Source organism: Salvia hispanica, chromosome 3 (genome assembly GCF_023119035.1).
Source record: "Salvia hispanica cultivar TCC Black 2014 chromosome 3, UniMelb_Shisp_WGS_1.0, whole genome shotgun sequence".
Taxonomy (NCBI): domain Eukaryota; kingdom Viridiplantae; phylum Streptophyta; class Magnoliopsida; order Lamiales; family Lamiaceae; genus Salvia; species Salvia hispanica.
Genome location: NC_062967.1, coordinates 44,198,854 through 44,218,056, shown reverse-complemented (window position 1 = coordinate 44,218,056; position 19,203 = coordinate 44,198,854). Strand labels below are relative to the sequence as shown.

The window sequence follows — 19,203 nt, the reverse complement described above, 5'->3', positions numbered from 1 at the left end:
TTCAGTGCATGCTAAGAAAGTCGTTGTGATGTGCACGACATTCTTAGAGGAAGACTGTATGAATCACCTCAGCCAGCTAGTGAGGTGGCTCTTGAAAACTCACTTCAGTCACAAGTTCCATTAACCAGAGCAAGTACAGTACAACTGTTCCGAACCCTTCAATTTACACACCCCAATATTGTAGTCTTGCGCCCCGCAGTGGGAGGGTCTCTCATGAGCAGGTACATTGGTTTGGGAGAATCTATGAATCACTCCTCGGACATGAGTGCTGAGATCCTGGAACTTTGCGGGCGCGAGCGGAATATCGATCATTGCGAATGGGTGAAAGCATTAAGTTGGAACTACGATACATGAGTAGACGAACGTATGGTTGTGGAAGATCTGCAGAAGAGCTGTCTTACGTGGGAGCAGTGGATATACAAATGTAAGCGAGGATCAGTGGACAGTTAAAGTCTTTTAAGGAAGACTGGTGTTAGAGGTATACCCGAAAGGAAGGTGTCGATTACGACGAGACCTTACTCCCCGGTGTATGCTGAAATGGAAATCCGGATCTTATTTATGCATACTTTGACTTACATGGATTGGGATGTGTGGCGGATGGAGCGTTAAGGCTGCGTTCTTGAGACGGTAGTCTTGAGGAGACCATCTACATGGAAAAACCCGAGGGTTATGCGTCGAGAGCGAAAAGAGCGCATGGTTTGGAAGCTTAGAGAGGCCATTTATGGCCTCGAGAGCAAGCATCTAGATCATGGAATCGGTGCTTCGATCAAGCTGATTCCTGAAGTTTGGATTGAAAAATGCTTTAACGACTTGTGTGTACAGAAGGTAGAAAAAGGGAATGTGGTGTTGCGGTTTCATCATATGTAGGTGACATTAACACCTGGTGGAAACAATAAAAGATGTTGTCATCGGTTCGAACTGGTTGTCGAACCGGTTCGAGATGAAGAGATATGGGAGATGCGGGACAAATCAGGAATCGGGTCCGCCGGGATGGGCGAAAGGATGTTGTGCTTATCCAAAACTACATCGATCTTTTGTACTGATCGTTTTTAGCATGCAAGATGCGAAGGTTTAACACCTTTGGAGACATGGCATCCAGATATCTCAAAGAGATGTGTCCTAAGGTTGCATGCGAGATCGCGAAGATGAGAAGGATACCATAAGCTATGACAGTTGGTACAGTCTCATGTATGCTATGCTTTGTCTGAGCGATATTTCAGCTTTCTTGTGGCATAGTAGCAAGATATCGATCAATCCGGGCAGACATTGGGTACGGTAAAGAACATACTCGAAAATTACCTTAAACGGACTAAGGACTATCATTACAGTTTTACAAAGCGAGGCGACTATATCCTTTGGGATATCTTGATTCGGACTTTCAGACGTCCCGGGACTCGGGAAATCTATTTAGTTATGTGTTTACCTTAGGAGGTGGGCGTAATTTGGAAGAGTGTGGCAATGCATTGCGGACTACTGCCATGGAAGGCCCGGAGAAATGTGTGGCCGCTTCGGAGGGCGCAAGGAGGTTTGTATGGCTCAAAGAACTTTCTTATGGACTTAGGTGTGGTTACGAATCTTCCAAAGAGCATCGCCATTTATTGTGGCGATTACGGTCGCGTGGCAAGTCGGAACCAGAGCTCGCAGCGAGCAAACACATTGAGAGGAAGTAATAAATATCATCGAGAGATATAGTGCGAGAGAGGAGACATACAAGTGGTCAAGATTGCGTCGGAGAACAACACAGATCATACTAAGAGCGTTGGCGGTGGCTTGGATTCGAGCGCCATGCGAAGGAATTGGTCTAAGCGTGCCACCGAGTGTTGATTCATGTGATAGCGAGAGCCAGCCCATCGGGAGAAATGAACAATAGCTTTTATAACGGTAAAGTTTCGACATGTCAGGTAAGACGACATGTCACGACGAGACATTTGATCACCCAGCGGGCGTGATTTCGGTGATTGTATAAGAGTCGATAGATAATCTAGCGAATTAGCCCAACAAGGGTTTAGTGATCAAATGTGAATAAGTTGCTAGAGGGAATGGGTTAGAAATCCTGGCCCAAAGAATTGTCGTAAGTGGTAATGACTGCGTGATGGTAAAGGAGATCCCGAAGCTTGGATTCCCGATGGGGCTTAGCATGAGAGTTCGTATGTGAAAGCGCTCATCTACATACTCCACAAGAGCAATAGAGTGTTGAAAATTGCCTTGCTATGGTGAGGATAAATCATGACTTTTTTAATGATTCACAAGTCTCGAGGAGATTGGGTTCTCAAGAGACCGAGTAGGGCAAGATACTCGGTAGGAATCACCTATGTAGATGTAAGTGTGGCCGCTTCAAATTACACACTTATGAATCCAAAGTGGTGTCCAAGGCCGCAGGACACAAAGCGTGAGAACGGATGAGGGTGAGGTGTTTAAGTGGCCAAGCACACCGTTGTCTCGGTGCAGCAGGTAGAGCTAGTTCAAGCATCGCTACTAGGCCTCTGTCCGACGCGTTGACTATGGAAGGATCAAAGCTAAATGCTACCTATCCTTATGCTTATATACCTCTCGAGGGTTGAGCTTGTGTTTGCATGCATATGCATTTGGCTATTTCCACTCATGTGGGGGATTGTTGGAATCTATGCCTGTCAATGGACTTTGACCAAATTATAATTTCACGAGACATTTAATTTTGTGAAATTAAATAAATAAATTTAGATCTACGGTCGGAGTAGATGATCATGGTATATTCATTTTCTCAAATCTGATTCTCGGTGAGTGAGAAATAATGGATTAAGGTTGTGCAAAATTGCAAACTTAATGAGCTATGAGAGAAGCTTAGGGAATAATTAAGAGAGTTAATTATCCCACATTGGAAGTTACAACTTATTAAACTAGTATTTGACAGAAGGATATTACCAAATAATTATGATGGGTAGATGGGCGGTAGAGCACCATGTGCCACGCGCAGCCCGCCCGCCGCGAGCCGACAGTGCTTTGCCTTTGCCTTGTCCTTGGACTTGGACTTCGGACTTGGATCTTGGCAATTGGTCTTTGGGCTAGGCTTGGGCTTGGCCCAGGCTAGTGGGTCTAGTTAACTTTTGAACCACCACCGTTTCACGTCGTGACGCAAGTGGGATGGCATAATTAATTATGGCCGCGGTAAGCCGACGTAAATCGTCCAACGTCATGATCGAATCTAGAGCTTCTAGATTCAGCCTCTCGGCTTTAATAACGCCTCGTCGCAGAGCGGCAGATTCAGGTCTAGCGTTGATGATAGCCATCAAGGCTATGTTGACCCACAATAGTGGGTGACTATAAATAGGCTTGTCGATTCTAGCATTCCCAGACACGAAACTAGAATCCACACTCTGCACCGTACCTTTCTCTCATCCCTGTGCATTGTTTTTACGCTCAAAACTCTGCCCTCTCCTCCATCAAGTCGCAGACTCTGTTGATAAGCGGTCTTCTTCTGACCTTGACCGTTTTATCTTTTAAGGATGAAAGCATCGTAGAAAGAAACACTACGTGGCGTATTTCGTCTTGCGGAAGAGGCCTCCTCGGCCTCGGCTATTTCATTCTACGGTTTATAGTTCGATTTCCGTTTGTAATTTTGTTTCAGTTCATTTCTGTATTCACTTCTTTAGTTATGTCGTCCAGGTTATCTCCTTAATTCCACAAAACCAACAATTTGAAATTTCAATCTATCTTTTTCTTTTGTTATTTCAATTTTTTTTTTTCTATGAAGCAACTTTATTGTACAGAAAAAATAGATTACTTTAGTGTTATTATAAATTTTTTACTATTAGAAATTGAAGTTCTTAAATATTTATACAATATTTAGAAAATATTTTAAATATTTAAACTAAAATAAGAAAATGCATGCTATTTCACCAAATATGAGCATGATTAGAATTAGAAATCATAATTAATAAAGAGTATATCCAAGCATAACGCTTTATTGCGACTACTAATTTTTTATATTTAATCAAACATTAGTTAGAAGCTAAATCGTACTCTTTATTGCGACTAATAATTTTTTATATTTAATCAAACATTAGTTAGAAACTTTAAGTGTACTACTACTAAATAGTAAATAACTAAATGATAAGAAAAAAACATTGATATGTAGATTTAGAATGAAAGAGCGACAATTTCAATATAGAGGCGAGTTGGGGAACAGTAGCAGACCTACATATGGTCTTGGGGCCCATGGAACCCCCGACAATTTCAAAATTTCCTTTTATATATTTCGTTTTTCCGTAACAAAGAGTTTCACCTCCAACAGTTGCACACTTCCATGACAACTACCATCAAACCATAATGCATATATTGTTGTATATCATACATGTCACTATCTAGAATCTCAGATATAAGAAATTAATTGATAATTCATTGTAGTACTTTTCACATGGGAAAAGTGAGACATAATGAGCCAATCTAATTCTAGCTCACATTTGTCTTTGACCGCCTCGACAAACTGACCAACTATGAAGAACATTTGAAGGATTCAGTGCCTAATGCTTCAATATGTCATTATGTTACCATCAGACATTGAAAAAGCATATCAAGCACAAAATAAATGAATCGTGAATGAAGTAGAAAGAGCAACATTATAGTTTTTCTCATGTGTAATTTTATGTTTAGAACATATTAGGTATAATATAATTCTAACAGAAACAATAAATTAGCAGAGAATCACGAGAAAAACTATAATCTTGCTTTTTATTTTAAGCAGAGAGAATTACATATGAGAAAAAAACTAATCATTCATCTATTTACAGGTTGAATCGATTTTTCAATGTCTTGATAGGAAACAAAATGAATCGCAGAATAGGCTAGCAACAAATGTAAGCCATATCTCAGCGTAATGATTTGATAATGAAATCTAATTCTAGATTTGAATTAATTCAACCACAACATTTATACTATAAAGTGGGGATAAAATTACCAACCTCCCATCCATGCTTTTTGTATTTGATATAGGGTTAAAGTCCACTAGCGATATTCGTCATATCTTTATTTGGATCTCCTTAGTGATGTTATCGCTTTTGAAGCTGGCCTTTGCGTTAACGTGGATAAAGAATCAAGAACTTTAATGTATAAATACTATAAAATATATGTGTATAAGTACGTCTTGCCGAGAGCACGCAGAATATACTTGTGTCTATCCATTTGCATGCATACTTGCTATGGACTCAAACCGTCTATTCACGAAATAAGGTGACAATCCATTTATAACTACATAATTAACCGACTTCTTAATCAAAAGTCATGTTGATTAAAGTATTTCGCGATTCCCAGATCAGTTAAGAATTTCCCAGCAATCATGTATCCGAAAAGTCAGAGAACTCTAAACTGGAGTATTGGTTTACGGGAAACTGTCATGAACTTGAAAGTGACAAGTTGTTGGAAAGACCTAGACCTTCAAGGTAGGAAACTCATGGAAGCTGGTTTTGAGTGCAAGTCCAGATACCGGAGAGAAGTGGGGATGCGATAGGGCTTTGGAGACCAACCAGCATATTACAAGAAGGTCCAAACAATGTAGTGACCCATTTCCGATTTTCCAGATCAATTAGGAATTTCCCCGCAATCATGTTATCCGAAATGTCAAAGAAAGCAACTCTAAGGAGGATTGGTTTACAGGAAACTGTATGAACTCGAAAGTGACAAGCTGTTGTTGGAAAGATGTAGACTTTCAAGGTTGAGAAGGCTTAGAAACTCGTCTAGTTGAAAAGTATCATTGAACAAGTTGTAAGAAAGATCAAGATAATTGAGACTTGGAAGGTTGATGAAAAGAGTTAGGAATAGGGCTCTCCAGTCTATTATAGCTGAAATCTAACCAATAAAGCTGAGATATATTTACAACAGCAAATTCATCCACTTTTACAGCTAAGTTGGTTGAGGTAGGAGTAAATCTCCCTTAGTGAAGGTACATTAAACATAGATACGGGTATGCTACCACTTAGTGAATTGATACTTAAATCAATATACTCAACTTTGAAAAACCTTCAAAGAGGCCGGAAGGAATTGAGCCGCCGAAGTTGTTGTATGCCATCTTCAGATCAACAAGTTGAGTCAGATTTCCGAGCATGGAAGGAATCGCGCCACTGAAACTGCAACCAGACAGGTCCAAAGAAGACAATCTTTTAAGATTTGTAATGTTGTGTGGTAAGGAACCTGAGATTAAATTGTGTGCCAAGTTCAGCTCTTCCAAGTAGTTGAGCCTGAAAAGACTCGACGACTCGTTTAGTCCACCTAAGATACCCTCATTGTTGATTCCCAGACGGATAACATGGCCTGCGTCGTCACACTCCACACCCTCCCAAGAGCAACAATCATCCTTTTGATTCCAGTGCACCAGTATTTCTGAATAAGATGAATCGAATACCAATTGGTTCTTCAACTCAAGCAACAAAGTTTTCTCATTCTCTATGCAATGTTTTGTTTGAGCAAATGTTGGTGAAAGTAGAACGGTGAAAAGTAATAGCAAAAGCAACGAGAGAGCCATTGAAGAGGAATAATATTGTGTTAGTGCAGAATTTTAGATTTATAGAGTTGCTCACTTGACTTCAAGTCTTCCATTGATCATTCCTAGTCTTTGTGGAGTCATTATTTTATTCCAACTATAATCTTTAATGGCGTTTACTTTGAAACTACTCTCCCCGTTTACGATTAAAAGGCTTATTTTGATTCAGCCACACTTCCAACAGTTGAGGTATGGATGTTGGAGTGTATATGGGCTATATGTAGTTATTTGCTATGGAAGGCCAAGATGGTTGGTGAAATTTATTTTGGTTGAAGCAATAGAGAGGGAAGTGCTTTAGTAGTATTAGTTATAATAACAACAATAATAGTCTAATTATTGCTTAGTATGCTCTAATTGCATATTTAGAGAAGTGATGATATTTTTTTACAAAAATGTTAATAGTTCGATTATTTTATTGAAAATTCCCTTTTTTTGTTGTATGCATATTTATACAAACACGTTTTTTTTTTAAAGATTCCCATTTTTGAATTAACATTTCATCTGTTTTTAGATCATGTGCGTTTATACATTTTGATACTTCAAAATTGTAATTATCAATTTTCATGCATGTCAGATTGATTTTAAAAAGTTATGGAATTTTAGACCATATGATTTTAGAAAACTTGTGCTCTACAATTTGCCACGTATAATTTTCGTTTTTATTAATTAAATTGAAAAAAAAACTACAAAATTAGGATTTTGTATGAAAATGTCAATATAGTGTTTCGAAAATATCAATACAATGTTTTGAGAATGTCAACACAATGCTTTGAGAATGTTAACACATTTCTTATATTGACATTCTACATGTATTATATTTACATATTTTATATACTATGTTGACATTTGTGCGGTACGAAAATTTTTAAAAATTTTGAATTTTGTTTTAAATTTTTACGTTCCGATCTTGTTAGAATCCTTATGAAATTATCTTTAATTTGATATATGTTGTGCGAAAAAATAATTTAAATCGAGAAAGTTATATGCATTTTAAAGTTATGAAATATTTTTCAAAAGTTAGTTACAATTAATTTGTTGTAAATTGACCTTAATACCCGACGTTTTTTTTATCGTATTGACATTTCAGGGCTGATGATCTAGACCCTTGATTTGAATATCTAAGGCTATTATTTAATTGTAGTTAGCAATTAGGTAACTCTGAAAAAAAAGGGAAAAAAATAAGAAAGAAAACTTGAAACAACTCAAGCAAAAGTTCCAAATTAAACAAAAATAGCATACAATTCATTAAGTTCCCCTGCGTGTTCGTGTTGGTGTAACTCTGTTGCGTCTCTTCTTCGTCTTATATGTATAACCAACCCCGAAAAAGAATTCCACTAACCATCTTGGTCTTCCGCTTCTTATAATCATGTAACCAATTCCAATCCCAACTAAGAATCCACCTCCATAACCCATCACAACACATCGCCAACCAAATCCATCTATGAATTCGAATTCATCATCTTCATCATCTTCTGCAGGCTGTATCAGAGGGAGTACTAGTTTATCTAGTTAGGTATGCATAATTCTTAAGAACTTTTATAAGACATTTTAATCGGTGATTGACTCATTTCTAATATTAATGACATCAAATTTCAAGATAAAATACTCCATCAATCCACTATTTAAAGATCCATTTCGACTAGACACGAGTTATAAAGTATTTAGTGTCAACTAAGTTGAGTAAAATTAGATTATGAATATAAAAGGTTGATTGAATATGGAATCCAATATAAAAATGAAATAAAGTAAATGGTCCTATAAATCGTCTACAATCTTCAAAATGATTTTTTAAATAATAGACAGTGAGTGTAGACAACATAAAAAAATAAAAGACACTGTAACAAAAAAAAAAATTTAAGAGCAAATGAAAATAAAAGACACTGTAACAAAAAAAAAATTTAAGAGCAAATGAATTACTTTAGTTTGGGACGTTTAAAAAAATATATAAAATGATTAATCTTCGTTAAAATACTAACCTTCTCATACTAGTTTTAACAAGCCCTAGCTTCAAGTTGAGGTGCCTACGTATTCTCAATATCCAATTGCATTGATTCACATAGTTCTCTTACCTGACTTACCTATTTGGCTTGGCCGACGGTTGGCGGTTGTCCTATGTTCTATCCTCGGTGTATACTTCGTCTTCTTCCTCTGCATGAGTGTCCCAATTTGGTTCTTGTTCTCGAATGTCAGCTTTGGCCCAATCATCAAGTAACATCACAGCTTCCATATTTCTCGCTGAGAGATTACTTTTTCTTTCGTCTAAGACACATGCTCCAACACTGAAAGCGGACTCGACAGTGAGGAACCGAAAAACTCTTCGTGGTCATTGACGCAAGTAAGGAAAAATCTTTGTGTGTCCCACCAATCGAGGTCATCGATTTGGGCAGGAGTAGGACCTTCATCATTAAAGGAAAAGCATGATTCAAAATATAAGTTTAACCCACTTACCGAACTTGCTGAGCTCAACATTCCGTTGGTTTTGTAGCTGTATAGGTCAGCTAATTGGGATTGCGCGTCGGGGTCATCATAATCCATTTGAAATGCAAAGCCAAAATTTTGTTGTTGAGGGAGAGGTCTAGAGCATACTTGGTGGGTAGTGTTATACTTGGCTTCATATTCGGCATAAAGAGCACACAAGTTAAACTCGAGGTATGTTGGACTATTGACTAACTCGGGAGCTTTATTTGAAATGTCTCAGATAGGTTTACTTCATATTCGTCATTGGTTCCCGATTGCAATTCTCGAAGTGGACCAAGATCAATAGTACTCAAGTTGTTATAGTAAAAATCTAAAATCTTTGAGGTACCAGCTAATTTCCACTTCGGATCAAAGACCTTTGCAATCAAATTATCAAAAACACTGTGGGAATCTCACTGAAATGCTTAAGCCATTTATCAATCATATAGTATAAAACAAACATCAATTCAGGAGATGATCTAGCATTTTTCATGCATGTCTTAAAACCAAGTGATATATACATGCAATGCTCTAAAACACGAACAGATGTGCGATAATAAACACCTGATAATTTTAACGGTCGCATTTTTGAAATTTTTGAACAATTTAAATAAACTCATGCTTTGGTCCCAACAACTATGCAATAGAAATAAATCAGGAACGGGATGAGTCCTAAAATATCACAAAAATAATTTGTTTGATGTCAAAGCAGAATTTAGACAATTATATGTGGAGTTCCATATGTGAGACACATCCATACTAAATTTAATGGATCTTATTTTCTTTTGATGGCAATATTTTTTCCAAGATTTGCCAATAGGAGACTTTTAATGGATCAATCTAACAGCAGTTCTAATAGTTTGAACATGCTTTTGTCATAATTGAAGCCACATCTTGTACACATATTCAAAATATGACATATGTATCTTTGATAAAGAAAATACTTACCATCAATAACTGGAGAACAAGCCGCAATCAAGTCGCTAATACTTGCAGTGTTAGTAATTGCATTATTAAAACCAACAGAAATATCTTATTGCATAACTGAAGTTCATTGAAAACTTGAATAATTAAACGCTCATTGAAAACTTGAATAACTGAAGTTCATTGAAAACTGAAGCAATGTGTAGGAAATTCTCTAAAACCAAATAAACGCTTATTCAAACTTCAACTATTGTCCACAAAATTAACTGTAATGCCCAATTATGATTGTCTATTGAAATAATCAGTCCATACATCAGAGCAAATGTTCACTTTGTGTCCCAAGTTGACTAAATAACGTGCTAATTCAATTTTTTTTCTCCATAACTTGTCGAACAGTAGATCGTTAAATAATGGATCTACTTATTCTTTTTGAATCCACATTATAAGTAGTGTTAACACAAACCTCATATTTTCCATTTAGTTATAGCTTCAGTATGATTTTTAAGATCAGATTTAAAAATAAATGTACTTGATTGAGACGAATCTGAGCCACCGAGAGGGAAGTTTAGTTGGGTTTGGGTAGAGGTATGTCCATATACGACTGGATGCTTTGTCTTCAAATGACGATAGAGAGTGTCATATCCCTCGCCAGCTAGAAATTGGTAGACTTTGGTGCAATAGTTACAATATGCATGATATTCCGATGTCTCTTCTTGAGAGAGCGGATCATCAAGGCATGGAATTACTATCGGAACCTTCTTGTAATGTTTAACAAAAATATCAAATCTCAACTTTGTTGGTGCCTTTTTACCGCCTTTTCGTCCAGGTGGAGGTGGAGGGGGAGGCATTTTGTCATTTTGGCTGCTGCTCGACGGAATAAGAGATCTATCATCATTGTCGTCGTCCAACGATAAATTCATGTTGTACTCTTGGCTCCCTGTGTAATTACCACCATCCTTCCCACCATGCATTTAGGTAAGTAGCATGACTCTTCAATCTACAATATTATATATTTCCTCCGTCCCCCATTATGAGTCACACTTTGACCAAACACGGGTTTTAAGAAATGTAAAGAAAAGTTGGTTGAAAAAGTTAGTGGAATGTGGGACCCATTTTTTTATATTGGTTTTATAATAAAATGTGAGTAAATTGAGTTATTGGAATGTGAGACCTACTTACTATTTATGGTAAAAATGAAGTGTGACTCTTAATTGGGGACGGACCGAAATGGAAAAGTGTGACTCTTAATCGGGGACGGAGGGAGTAAGTAGTAGGTATGGATTAAACATCGAGCATAAAATGATCAAGAACTCAATCTTATGAAATTATGAATTCAAAAAATAATTTGTAAAATATTTAGATCTCACTTGCATGCGTTCAACCGCAACTCGGAAAACCTCTTCCATAACTTCTCGATGACTAGGTCGCCTGATCTTTGAGGACTACTTTGATCTTGGGCAATTCCTTTGCCTCAATCACCACCACGAGAAGAACATATTCCAAACAAAGTGAAAGTAGTATAGAATATGGAGTATTGAATGATAAGTAAAGAACAACTTAAAGTAAATTATGAGCACAACAAGTAAAATAGTAAACAACGTGAGCAAATTTGAGAGAATGATGATAGAGAAAAGAGAGATTAAGATTGAGAAGAGAAATGTACTTGTTAACACAAGAATGGGGTGAGCAGAAATAATGAGGAAGAAGGTATTTATTAAAGAAAATTTGGGAGAAATCAGATTTATAAAAAAAATTGAATTTTTTAAGTTTCTGTCGGTTTTCTGACAGAACCGATGGTTTTCGAATTGAAACAGTTCCAAAGAAAACCGCCAGTTTCTAACCACTTTTTAGGCCTACACCTGCCACATGAAAAGTCACCGGAACCGGCCCGAACTAGCAGTTCTAGACAAAACCGTCGGTTTCTTATGGAAAACCACCGGTTTTCTGTAACCCTACACCTGAAACGCTTGAAAAGGCTACACCCTAGCCTGAAACCTACTTTGAACTTGCGAACCAACGATTTTAATTTATGAATATCACGAACTTGAACCGGACCGTTGAAACCGTTGAACCGACGGTTCAGAATCATAGTATTGGTTTCAGTACTGATTAGGAACCGACAGTTAACCACCGATTCAATGCGGTTTAGTTTGAGCATGTCTACCCTACATAAAGAGAGAGTTTCCTTAAAATTACGTCAAAATCGAAAGTCGAAAGCCACCCACACATTTCGGTTCCTACAAGCTTGATAATTGCAAAATATCCCACTATACCACTATTGCTCCCTGAAATTTTACCTTGCTCGAAAAGGATTTCGCCCCCTTTTAGCTCCGAATTCTTCTGCTGCTCACTAATCGGGGGTTTAGGTAAACCTAATCTCTGAATCCTAAGTTTACATTGTTTGGATATTGAACCTTTTTGTGCTGATTCAGATCTTACAATATGCTAAGTTGCGCAAGGCTTCATCTTTTGGTAGTGTTTTTAATGTTTTCGGGTCTCTCATTTGATTTCCCGGGGTTTCTTTAAATTTGGGTTAACCTATGTTTTCCTGAAATCTAATGGAAGGTAACGTTTTCCCCCCTTTTGTTTTGAGTAATTTAATCAAATAAAGATGGAGAGACAGTGTAATGTTTTAGATCTGCAATCTCCATCCATTCATCTTGGTTATCCAATGCAATCATTATTCAGATAAATCCCTTGCTCTAAATTTGATTGTATGATGAAATTTATTGTGCATTTTTTTCACCTTGTATTGTTGTTACTGCTGAGATAAAAAATCCTAGTGAATTTCTTTGTCAAATGAGGAGAATCACATTTTTCTGTTTATTAAACTTAGACTTGATGATTCTGTTTGCAAGTACAGAAAATTTCGTTTATTGGTGGATTGATGTTAAACTTGCTTCTCTTATAGCTTGATAAATTCTTGATGTTCATGGCTCTGGAGAGATCTTTTCTGCATTTTATGAGGTGAATTAAGATCGGGAGTTTCGTCCGATTATATTTTCGTTTACATATACATATGTTCTTGGTCGTGTTGAATTACTGAAACAACTGTTTTGGCTATGTTTGCACATATGACCTCATACTTGCTCAAGTGGAAGAGAAGGGAATGGGAACTATGATGTTTTCTTTCTTTGCCTTATTGAGTTTAGATTTGAATGTGTAAAGGTTTAGTGGCTGTGTGTTGTTAACATGTCACATATTATTTCCTAAGCTGTACCAAAATGATAGGATTTCCATTTCCTTGCACAAAATCAAAATGGAGCTTGTGGAGTTTGGTAATACATGTTGCTTTTCTCAATCTAGTTAGTGTTTTTGGCAGCAGTAGGGAACAAAGTATTACTGTCGAGTCTAAAAGATGGCTCGAGCTGGGGGGATAACGAATGCTGTGAATGTGGGAATCGCAGTCCAAGCTGACTGGGAGAATCGAGAATTTATTTCTCACGTCTCCCTCAATGTTCGACGCCTGTTTGACTTCCTTGTGCAATTTGGTATGCCTGCTCGAATTCCCTCATAATTTGACATTTTTCTCATTACTTATTTCATTGTCATTGTTTTGTTTTGAAAAACAGAATCTACTACAAAAAACAAATTATCAAAACTGAATGAGAAGCTGGGTACGTTGGAGCGGCGCTTGGAATTGCTGGAAGTGCAAGTCAGCAATGCCACAGCTAATCCTGCTCTCTTCACTTCTACTTGATCTCCTCTCACCATCTTTGTGAAAAATGACAACATGTGGTTAATTTGCTGGACTACACTATATATTCATTTGTTTCTTACACCAATGTATATCGAGATGTAAAACAAATATTTGACCCCGAATGTGGTGCTGCACCTCATTTTATGTACTGCGATTTACATGGAATTACTTCCAACTAAGGCCATTTCCAACCATACACCAAATCTCATTTTTGGTATAGAAAACTCCTTCAATCATATTGCAAACTCAAACCCATTTTTGTCTTTTTCTACGGAATAACACCAAATATGGAGCTATTGCAAAAATTGTGAGATATATACTAAAAAATGGTGTAAAATATGAGTGGAGTAAAATTACTATTTGGTGTGACATACTCAAAAATGAGTTTGAGTTTGGTGCAAACTTACAAGAATAGCTCCTGTCAAACTGAGACACAGATTATGTTTTTCTTGTACCAAAATTTAAGGACCTAAATTGAATCGAAAGATAATACATTTATTGCAAAATATACAAAGAAGGAGAGGAACATGTATGGTTTAAAATCGAAAAGGAGGTGTAATCTACATATCTTGAACAAAGAATTAAAAATCAACTGAAATTTGGGTTTTCAGTATGCAAAATAACCCCAAGATCAGAGAGGTCCTTTCGCAATGAATCAGCAGTTTTGAAGTGGATGCCATTGAAGCCAGCATGGAGCGCAGCCTCAACATTTTTCATCCTGTTAGCCAAAACATTACAAGAATCCTATTATTCAGAATAAAGCATAGTCCTTCAATTCCTAGTTTAACAATAAATTCAGGAACCTAAGCTACGGAATGAGGTAAAAAGTCTATCTAGGGGATGGATAAGAGACGGTGCACTGCGGTTGCTCTTAGAACAGTAATATTACCTGTCATCAATAAAGATACATGATGTTGGCCCGACCTTTAAGTGCTTCAACATATCCATATAGAAGTCAGGATCAGGCTTCCTTTTTCCTGCATTGATTTATTTTCATCATCCCACTTTTGCATGGTGAAAATTGGGAATAGAATTGTGTGCAACTGATAATGCAAACAGAGATTTCAGCCAAGTTTTCTACTTTTTCTGGCAGGAACTACTTCTGAATCAATATGAAAACATAGGATTCAAAATTGTGTGGAAAAATAATTTGAACAACTACTTTTGCAGAATAGTTAAATGCACATCACTCTGCAAACCCAGACATCCTCCAAAGTTAAACCTAGAATAGCTTCCTAATTTTATGCCTATTGGTCCAATACAAGCAATGAACAGTTTGTCCACACCTGTTATATATAGCAACGATGACTACCCAATTCAGTTTCACTTTGCTATCACAGTAATGAGAATAGCAAGCAAAAAAAGGCCAGGGAAGAAAAAGGTACCCATTGTGCATGAACAGAATGTCCAAGACAAGTAGGATGAGAGTTTTAGCTTTTCTTCAATGATTTCATACCTGCAACAGAAAAGTTCAGAAAAAAGAAGCTAGAGGACAATGCCTCTCAGAACTTTCACAAAAGCATGTTCATTCAAACAAACCAAATGGGATAGTTTGTTGAAGTATGCATTTCATATCCATCGTTCTTTAGATCAATAAGTAATTCTTCAACTCCTTCAATGTAGGTATATGCACTCCTCATGCAGCTTTTGAGTCCTGCAAGAAAGCAGACATGATCATGACTATCCACTCAAACTTATGCTGTAAGCTAGCAATTTTGACCCATTTGAGTCACATGACTCACATCCAATGTTACATAATCAAGCCGGTTTCATGCATACCAGGAATAATTTGCAAGAAAAAAGTTATCAGGTTAGAAGTTCAAACACATATGTTCATGATTAAGTTTTGAAATTATGAACTCGACATTTGATTGTCCGGACAAAAAGTTGCTCTGAATAGCCATTTACAGCTCTCGATCTAAACTTCAATGAGGAACCAGGTATATTATGTCGAATAATACACAAGATCTGTTAACTTTACCTTCCAAGTCAAATGGCCTCCCATCCTTAAAAAACTTTTGTGCCAGCTCAACCTGAAAGGAAGTAACTTGTATGTACTTACATATAGAGAATATGTGTAGGCAATCAAAAAGTGACTAGTGAACTCTAATACTTCCTCCGTCCGCGAATAGGAGTCCTGGTTCATTTTACCATAAATGGTAATATGGTCTCACCTTCCACTAACTCATTCCACTCACATTTCATTTAAAACTAATACTATATGCTAGTGGGATCCCTATTCTACTAACTTTTCTCCACCCACTTTTCTTAACATTTCTTAACCTAATGAAATGAGACTCCTAATGGCGGACGGAGGGAGTATTAGGCTAAAGAGCTATTCCGAATAAATTCTATATCAGTGCAAACAAGTACCTGTAGGAGAGTCTTCTAAACCTATTTGTATTTCTGAGAGTTGAGCTAAAGGGTACCATGGGTTTCACAATAATATACTCCCTCCGTCCCTTAAATTTTGTCACACTTTGACCGGGCACAGGTTTTAACTTTTAAGAAATGTAATGGAAAGTGAGTTGAAAAAGTTATTTGAATGTGAGTCTTAATAATTGCCAGTTATTAGCTAATAGTCCTCAATATATGTAGTGTCCCTAAGATTAGAAGGACATGTATGAAGATATAGTAATCAGGAAAGACAATAGCTAAGGTCCTCTCCACTTTGGCTAATGAGCAAGGTCATTTGGGCAATTGAGTTGGGTTTACACTTACCCCTCCTACCCCAGCTCAGTAACCTATCTATCTCACTCTCACAACAAAAACCGTGGAGTTTGAATAGCCAATCTGAAGAGCTCCTCCTCATAGGTTAGATTGAAAAAGGTAACATTCTGTTTAATCACTACCTACAACATTGGTTTCACTATTTCGGGCTTTTAGTGGCTATCAGAAATAGATCAACCTGATTTTAGTATTCCATTGTCCATTGCCAACTCTATAAGCGGTGGAGGTCCCATTTATTAGTTACTACTAGAGATGCCCAAGTTCGACCGGTTAACCGTGAAACCGTAACCGCCGGTTACGGTTTCGAACCGGAACAGTGAGATTTAAATCGAACCGAAACGTCACTTTTGGAACCGTGGTTCGGTTTAGGTTACAAAATTCCAAAACCGAAACCGTGCCGGAACCGACGGGAATTCTAGATCGGAACCACGAAAAACCGTGAAACCGAGTCAGAACCACCAAAAACTGCCGGTTCGAGACCGTGAAAAACCTTAAAGAACCGCCGAAAAACTGTAACCGCGAAACACCCGATTCTGGTTCGGCAATTTACAAAACAGGAACCAGGATTGATTAATGAATACATAAAGAAAGAAACTTTGGATCAACAAGTCATTGCTTCATATTCATTCTGGCATTTCTACAAAATGGTAAGCAAAGTAAAATTGATATTATACCTCATTAATAAGACCCTTCTCAAACTCAACCCAGGCAGTAGGATGCTTGCATTCCAGAAGCTCATCCATAGACATTCTGCACAAAGGAAAACACACACCAATTAATAATTAAGTTCCAGGTAAATTTAGGGAGAGAAGAAAGAGTAAGAATACCCGAAAAAGGCAGGGATGTGGTGGTAAAAAGGATCGCGGACGATTGTGTCCATAATATCAAAAAGCAGTATGGGCAGCTTTCTTGTAGAATGCGAATTGGCGGCAGACATTTTGATTCGACCTCGACCTGTAAATGGCGGCCGTTGCTCTACTTTTGCCACCGGAAAGCTACTCAATCTCCAAACCAATCTTTGAGCTGCCATATTATATACCACCGCCGCCGCAGGAAATCGATATTAACGAATCCAAATTTTCCCTTTTCCTACTTTTTTTTCGATTAGGATTAGATTAATAATTATTTAGCAACTAGAGTGGGTAAATTTGAATTGGTGCTCGAATCTGATACTGACGCATGTGGACTCTAAAATTCTCTCCAATTTTTTTGGTCATATATGAATTCTTTGACTAAATTCAAAATTGGACAAATATTCATTTTACAAATTTGATCCAATAAATTATATATTTACCCTCTGTCCCACAAAAGATATCACACTTTTTTTTTAGTTTATCCTAAAAAAATGTCACATTTGTCTTTTTGAGAAAAAGTTCTCTTTCACATGAATATAAAAATTATATTTTCTCTCTCCATTTAACACACAAAACAAAACGTCCTAAAATTCCGTGCCGTCCCACAAGTATGACATCTTTTGTAGAACGGAGGGAGTACAAAATAGATTGATAAAAAGAAAAATACTATATATATTAGTGAATAATAAGTCCCACCACAAACAAATAAGAAACGGAGGGTGCTTTATATTCTCTAGTACTAATGATCAATACATTTTTATTCAATGAACAACTTAACATACTAATACCATAACAAAAAATAATTAAAATAATAGAAATAAAAATTGAAAATAGAGATAGAGCACCAGAACTCCAGCCCCTTTCACTCAATTTGCGAAATCTATTGGAAGACAATTTCCTGACAATCTTCTTTCTTTGCATCGATGTTTTTAAGGTATCCCAAGCTCAATACGAATGAATGACATATCCATGCTAAGTTAAATAACTCCTCTATTTTAAAATTATATGATCCAAAATAATTATAATCATATTTTACTTTCCTTGACTACAAACTAAAGAAATCACACTACCAAAGCTCATACATGCATATGATCACTTAATTTGTTTACGACAAACTAATGAAATCTATCTTTTTTTAATATTACGCCTTCCGTCTACAAATAAAAATCCTATTTCTTTTTTACACGGGTTTTAACAAATCTTAAGAAAAGTGGATGACAAAAAATTAAATATGAGTGAAATGAGTGAGTAGAATATGAGAGCCTTATTATATTTATAGTAAAAATGAACTAGAAATCCTATTCACGAAATGAAAAAATGAAACTCTTATTCACGTACAAATGAGGTATTTACTTTAACAAACACGGAATTGTAAAGTAAATGAAGTTCATGGTTCATAATCCAAACCATTTTACCACCATCATGAATTACTTATATAGTACTACTAGAATGAACTTATCCATCAAGAATACGCATTTCTTGTTTCTTTTTGTGCAGACATTGCGAATATTCATTAATCAACTCTCGAATAGAAGAATATGAATAAATGCCACTTCTGTAATTCATCACCTGCCCGAATTTTAATATTGGCAAACATGATCGGAATAAAAAGTCATATAATTTTGACATATATGGAACAAGGATTATTCTATTTGCTATGTTTTGCATCGAATCCAAATCTCATTATTCTTATTTTTACTACTCTCAACGTCATAAATTCAAGTTTGAAAACCGCGTGCTTATTTTTATTTTTTAGGATCGATGTAAGGCCAATAAAGGTTGCCAAAAAAATTGTGATTTGTGAGTATATTGCTGTTGGAATACGAACATATTCACAAAGATCTTCTCTATGTTGAGGAAGGTTATTTTTTCTTCAATCCACCACTATTATGTAAATCTAAATATTAGTTAGTTAATAGGTATTATATTACTACTAGTTACTAATAATCTAGCTAACATTAATCAGCAACATAGCTACTATAAATAATCAAGAGGTAGAGTGGTAAATTGAAAAACTAGAAAGTATA

The 19,203-nt window shown here is 36.5% G+C and overlaps 2 protein-coding genes across 4 annotated transcripts; one reads left to right on the top strand and one right to left on the bottom strand.

Annotated features, from left to right (window-relative positions):
- The first annotated feature begins 12,087 nt into the window (after positions 1-12,087).
- Positions 12,088-13,786, top strand: LOC125211797 (protein BRICK 1). 3 transcript variants are annotated; one of them, XM_048111733.1, is made up of 4 exons: positions 12,088-12,258; positions 12,804-12,859; positions 13,218-13,383; positions 13,465-13,786. In XM_048111733.1, the coding sequence occupies exons 3-4, from the start codon at positions 13,251-13,253 to the stop codon at positions 13,590-13,592; spliced, it is 261 nt and encodes an 86-aa protein (XP_047967690.1). In that variant the 5' UTR covers positions 12,088-12,258; positions 12,804-12,859; positions 13,218-13,250; the 3' UTR covers positions 13,593-13,786. The 3 variants fall into 3 exon arrangements, with proteins under 3 accessions (XP_047967690.1, XP_047967689.1, XP_047967688.1); XM_048111732.1 differs by lacking the exon at positions 12,804-12,859 and having other exon boundaries at positions 13,215-13,383; XM_048111731.1 differs by lacking the exon at positions 12,804-12,859 and having other exon boundaries at positions 12,089-12,258.
- Positions 13,787-14,066: 280 nt separating this feature from the next.
- Positions 14,067-17,476, bottom strand: LOC125213686 (flavin mononucleotide hydrolase 1, chloroplatic). Its single transcript, XM_048114359.1, has 7 exons — positions 17,150-17,476; positions 16,997-17,072; positions 15,574-15,625; positions 15,132-15,246; positions 14,978-15,048; positions 14,482-14,569; positions 14,067-14,310 (listed from the first exon to the last, which is right to left on the bottom strand). The coding sequence occupies exons 1-7, from the start codon at positions 17,350-17,352 to the stop codon at positions 14,181-14,183; spliced, it is 735 nt and encodes a 244-aa protein (XP_047970316.1). The 5' UTR covers positions 17,353-17,476; the 3' UTR covers positions 14,067-14,180.
- Between the last annotated feature and the right edge of the window lie 1,727 nt (positions 17,477-19,203).

Coding starts and splice junctions, on each gene's coding strand:
- LOC125211797 (XM_048111732.1), top strand. CDS start 13,251: ATGGCTCGAGCTGGGGGGATAACGAATGCTGTGAATGTGGGAATCGCA. Junction 13,384..13,464: donor TGACTTCCTTGTGCAATTTG/GTATGCCTGCTC, acceptor TTTGAAAAACAG/AATCTACTACAAAAAACAAA.
- LOC125213686 (XM_048114359.1), bottom strand. CDS start 17,352: ATGGCAGCTCAAAGATTGGTTTGGAGATTGAGTAGCTTTCCGGTGGCA. Junction 17,073..17,149: donor CACATCCCTGCCTTTTTCGG/GTATTCTTACTC, acceptor TCCTTTGTGCAG/AATGTCTATGGATGAGCTTC. Junction 15,247..15,573: donor GAGGCCATTTGACTTGGAAG/GTAAAGTTAACA, acceptor GCTTTCTTGCAG/GACTCAAAAGCTGCATGAGG.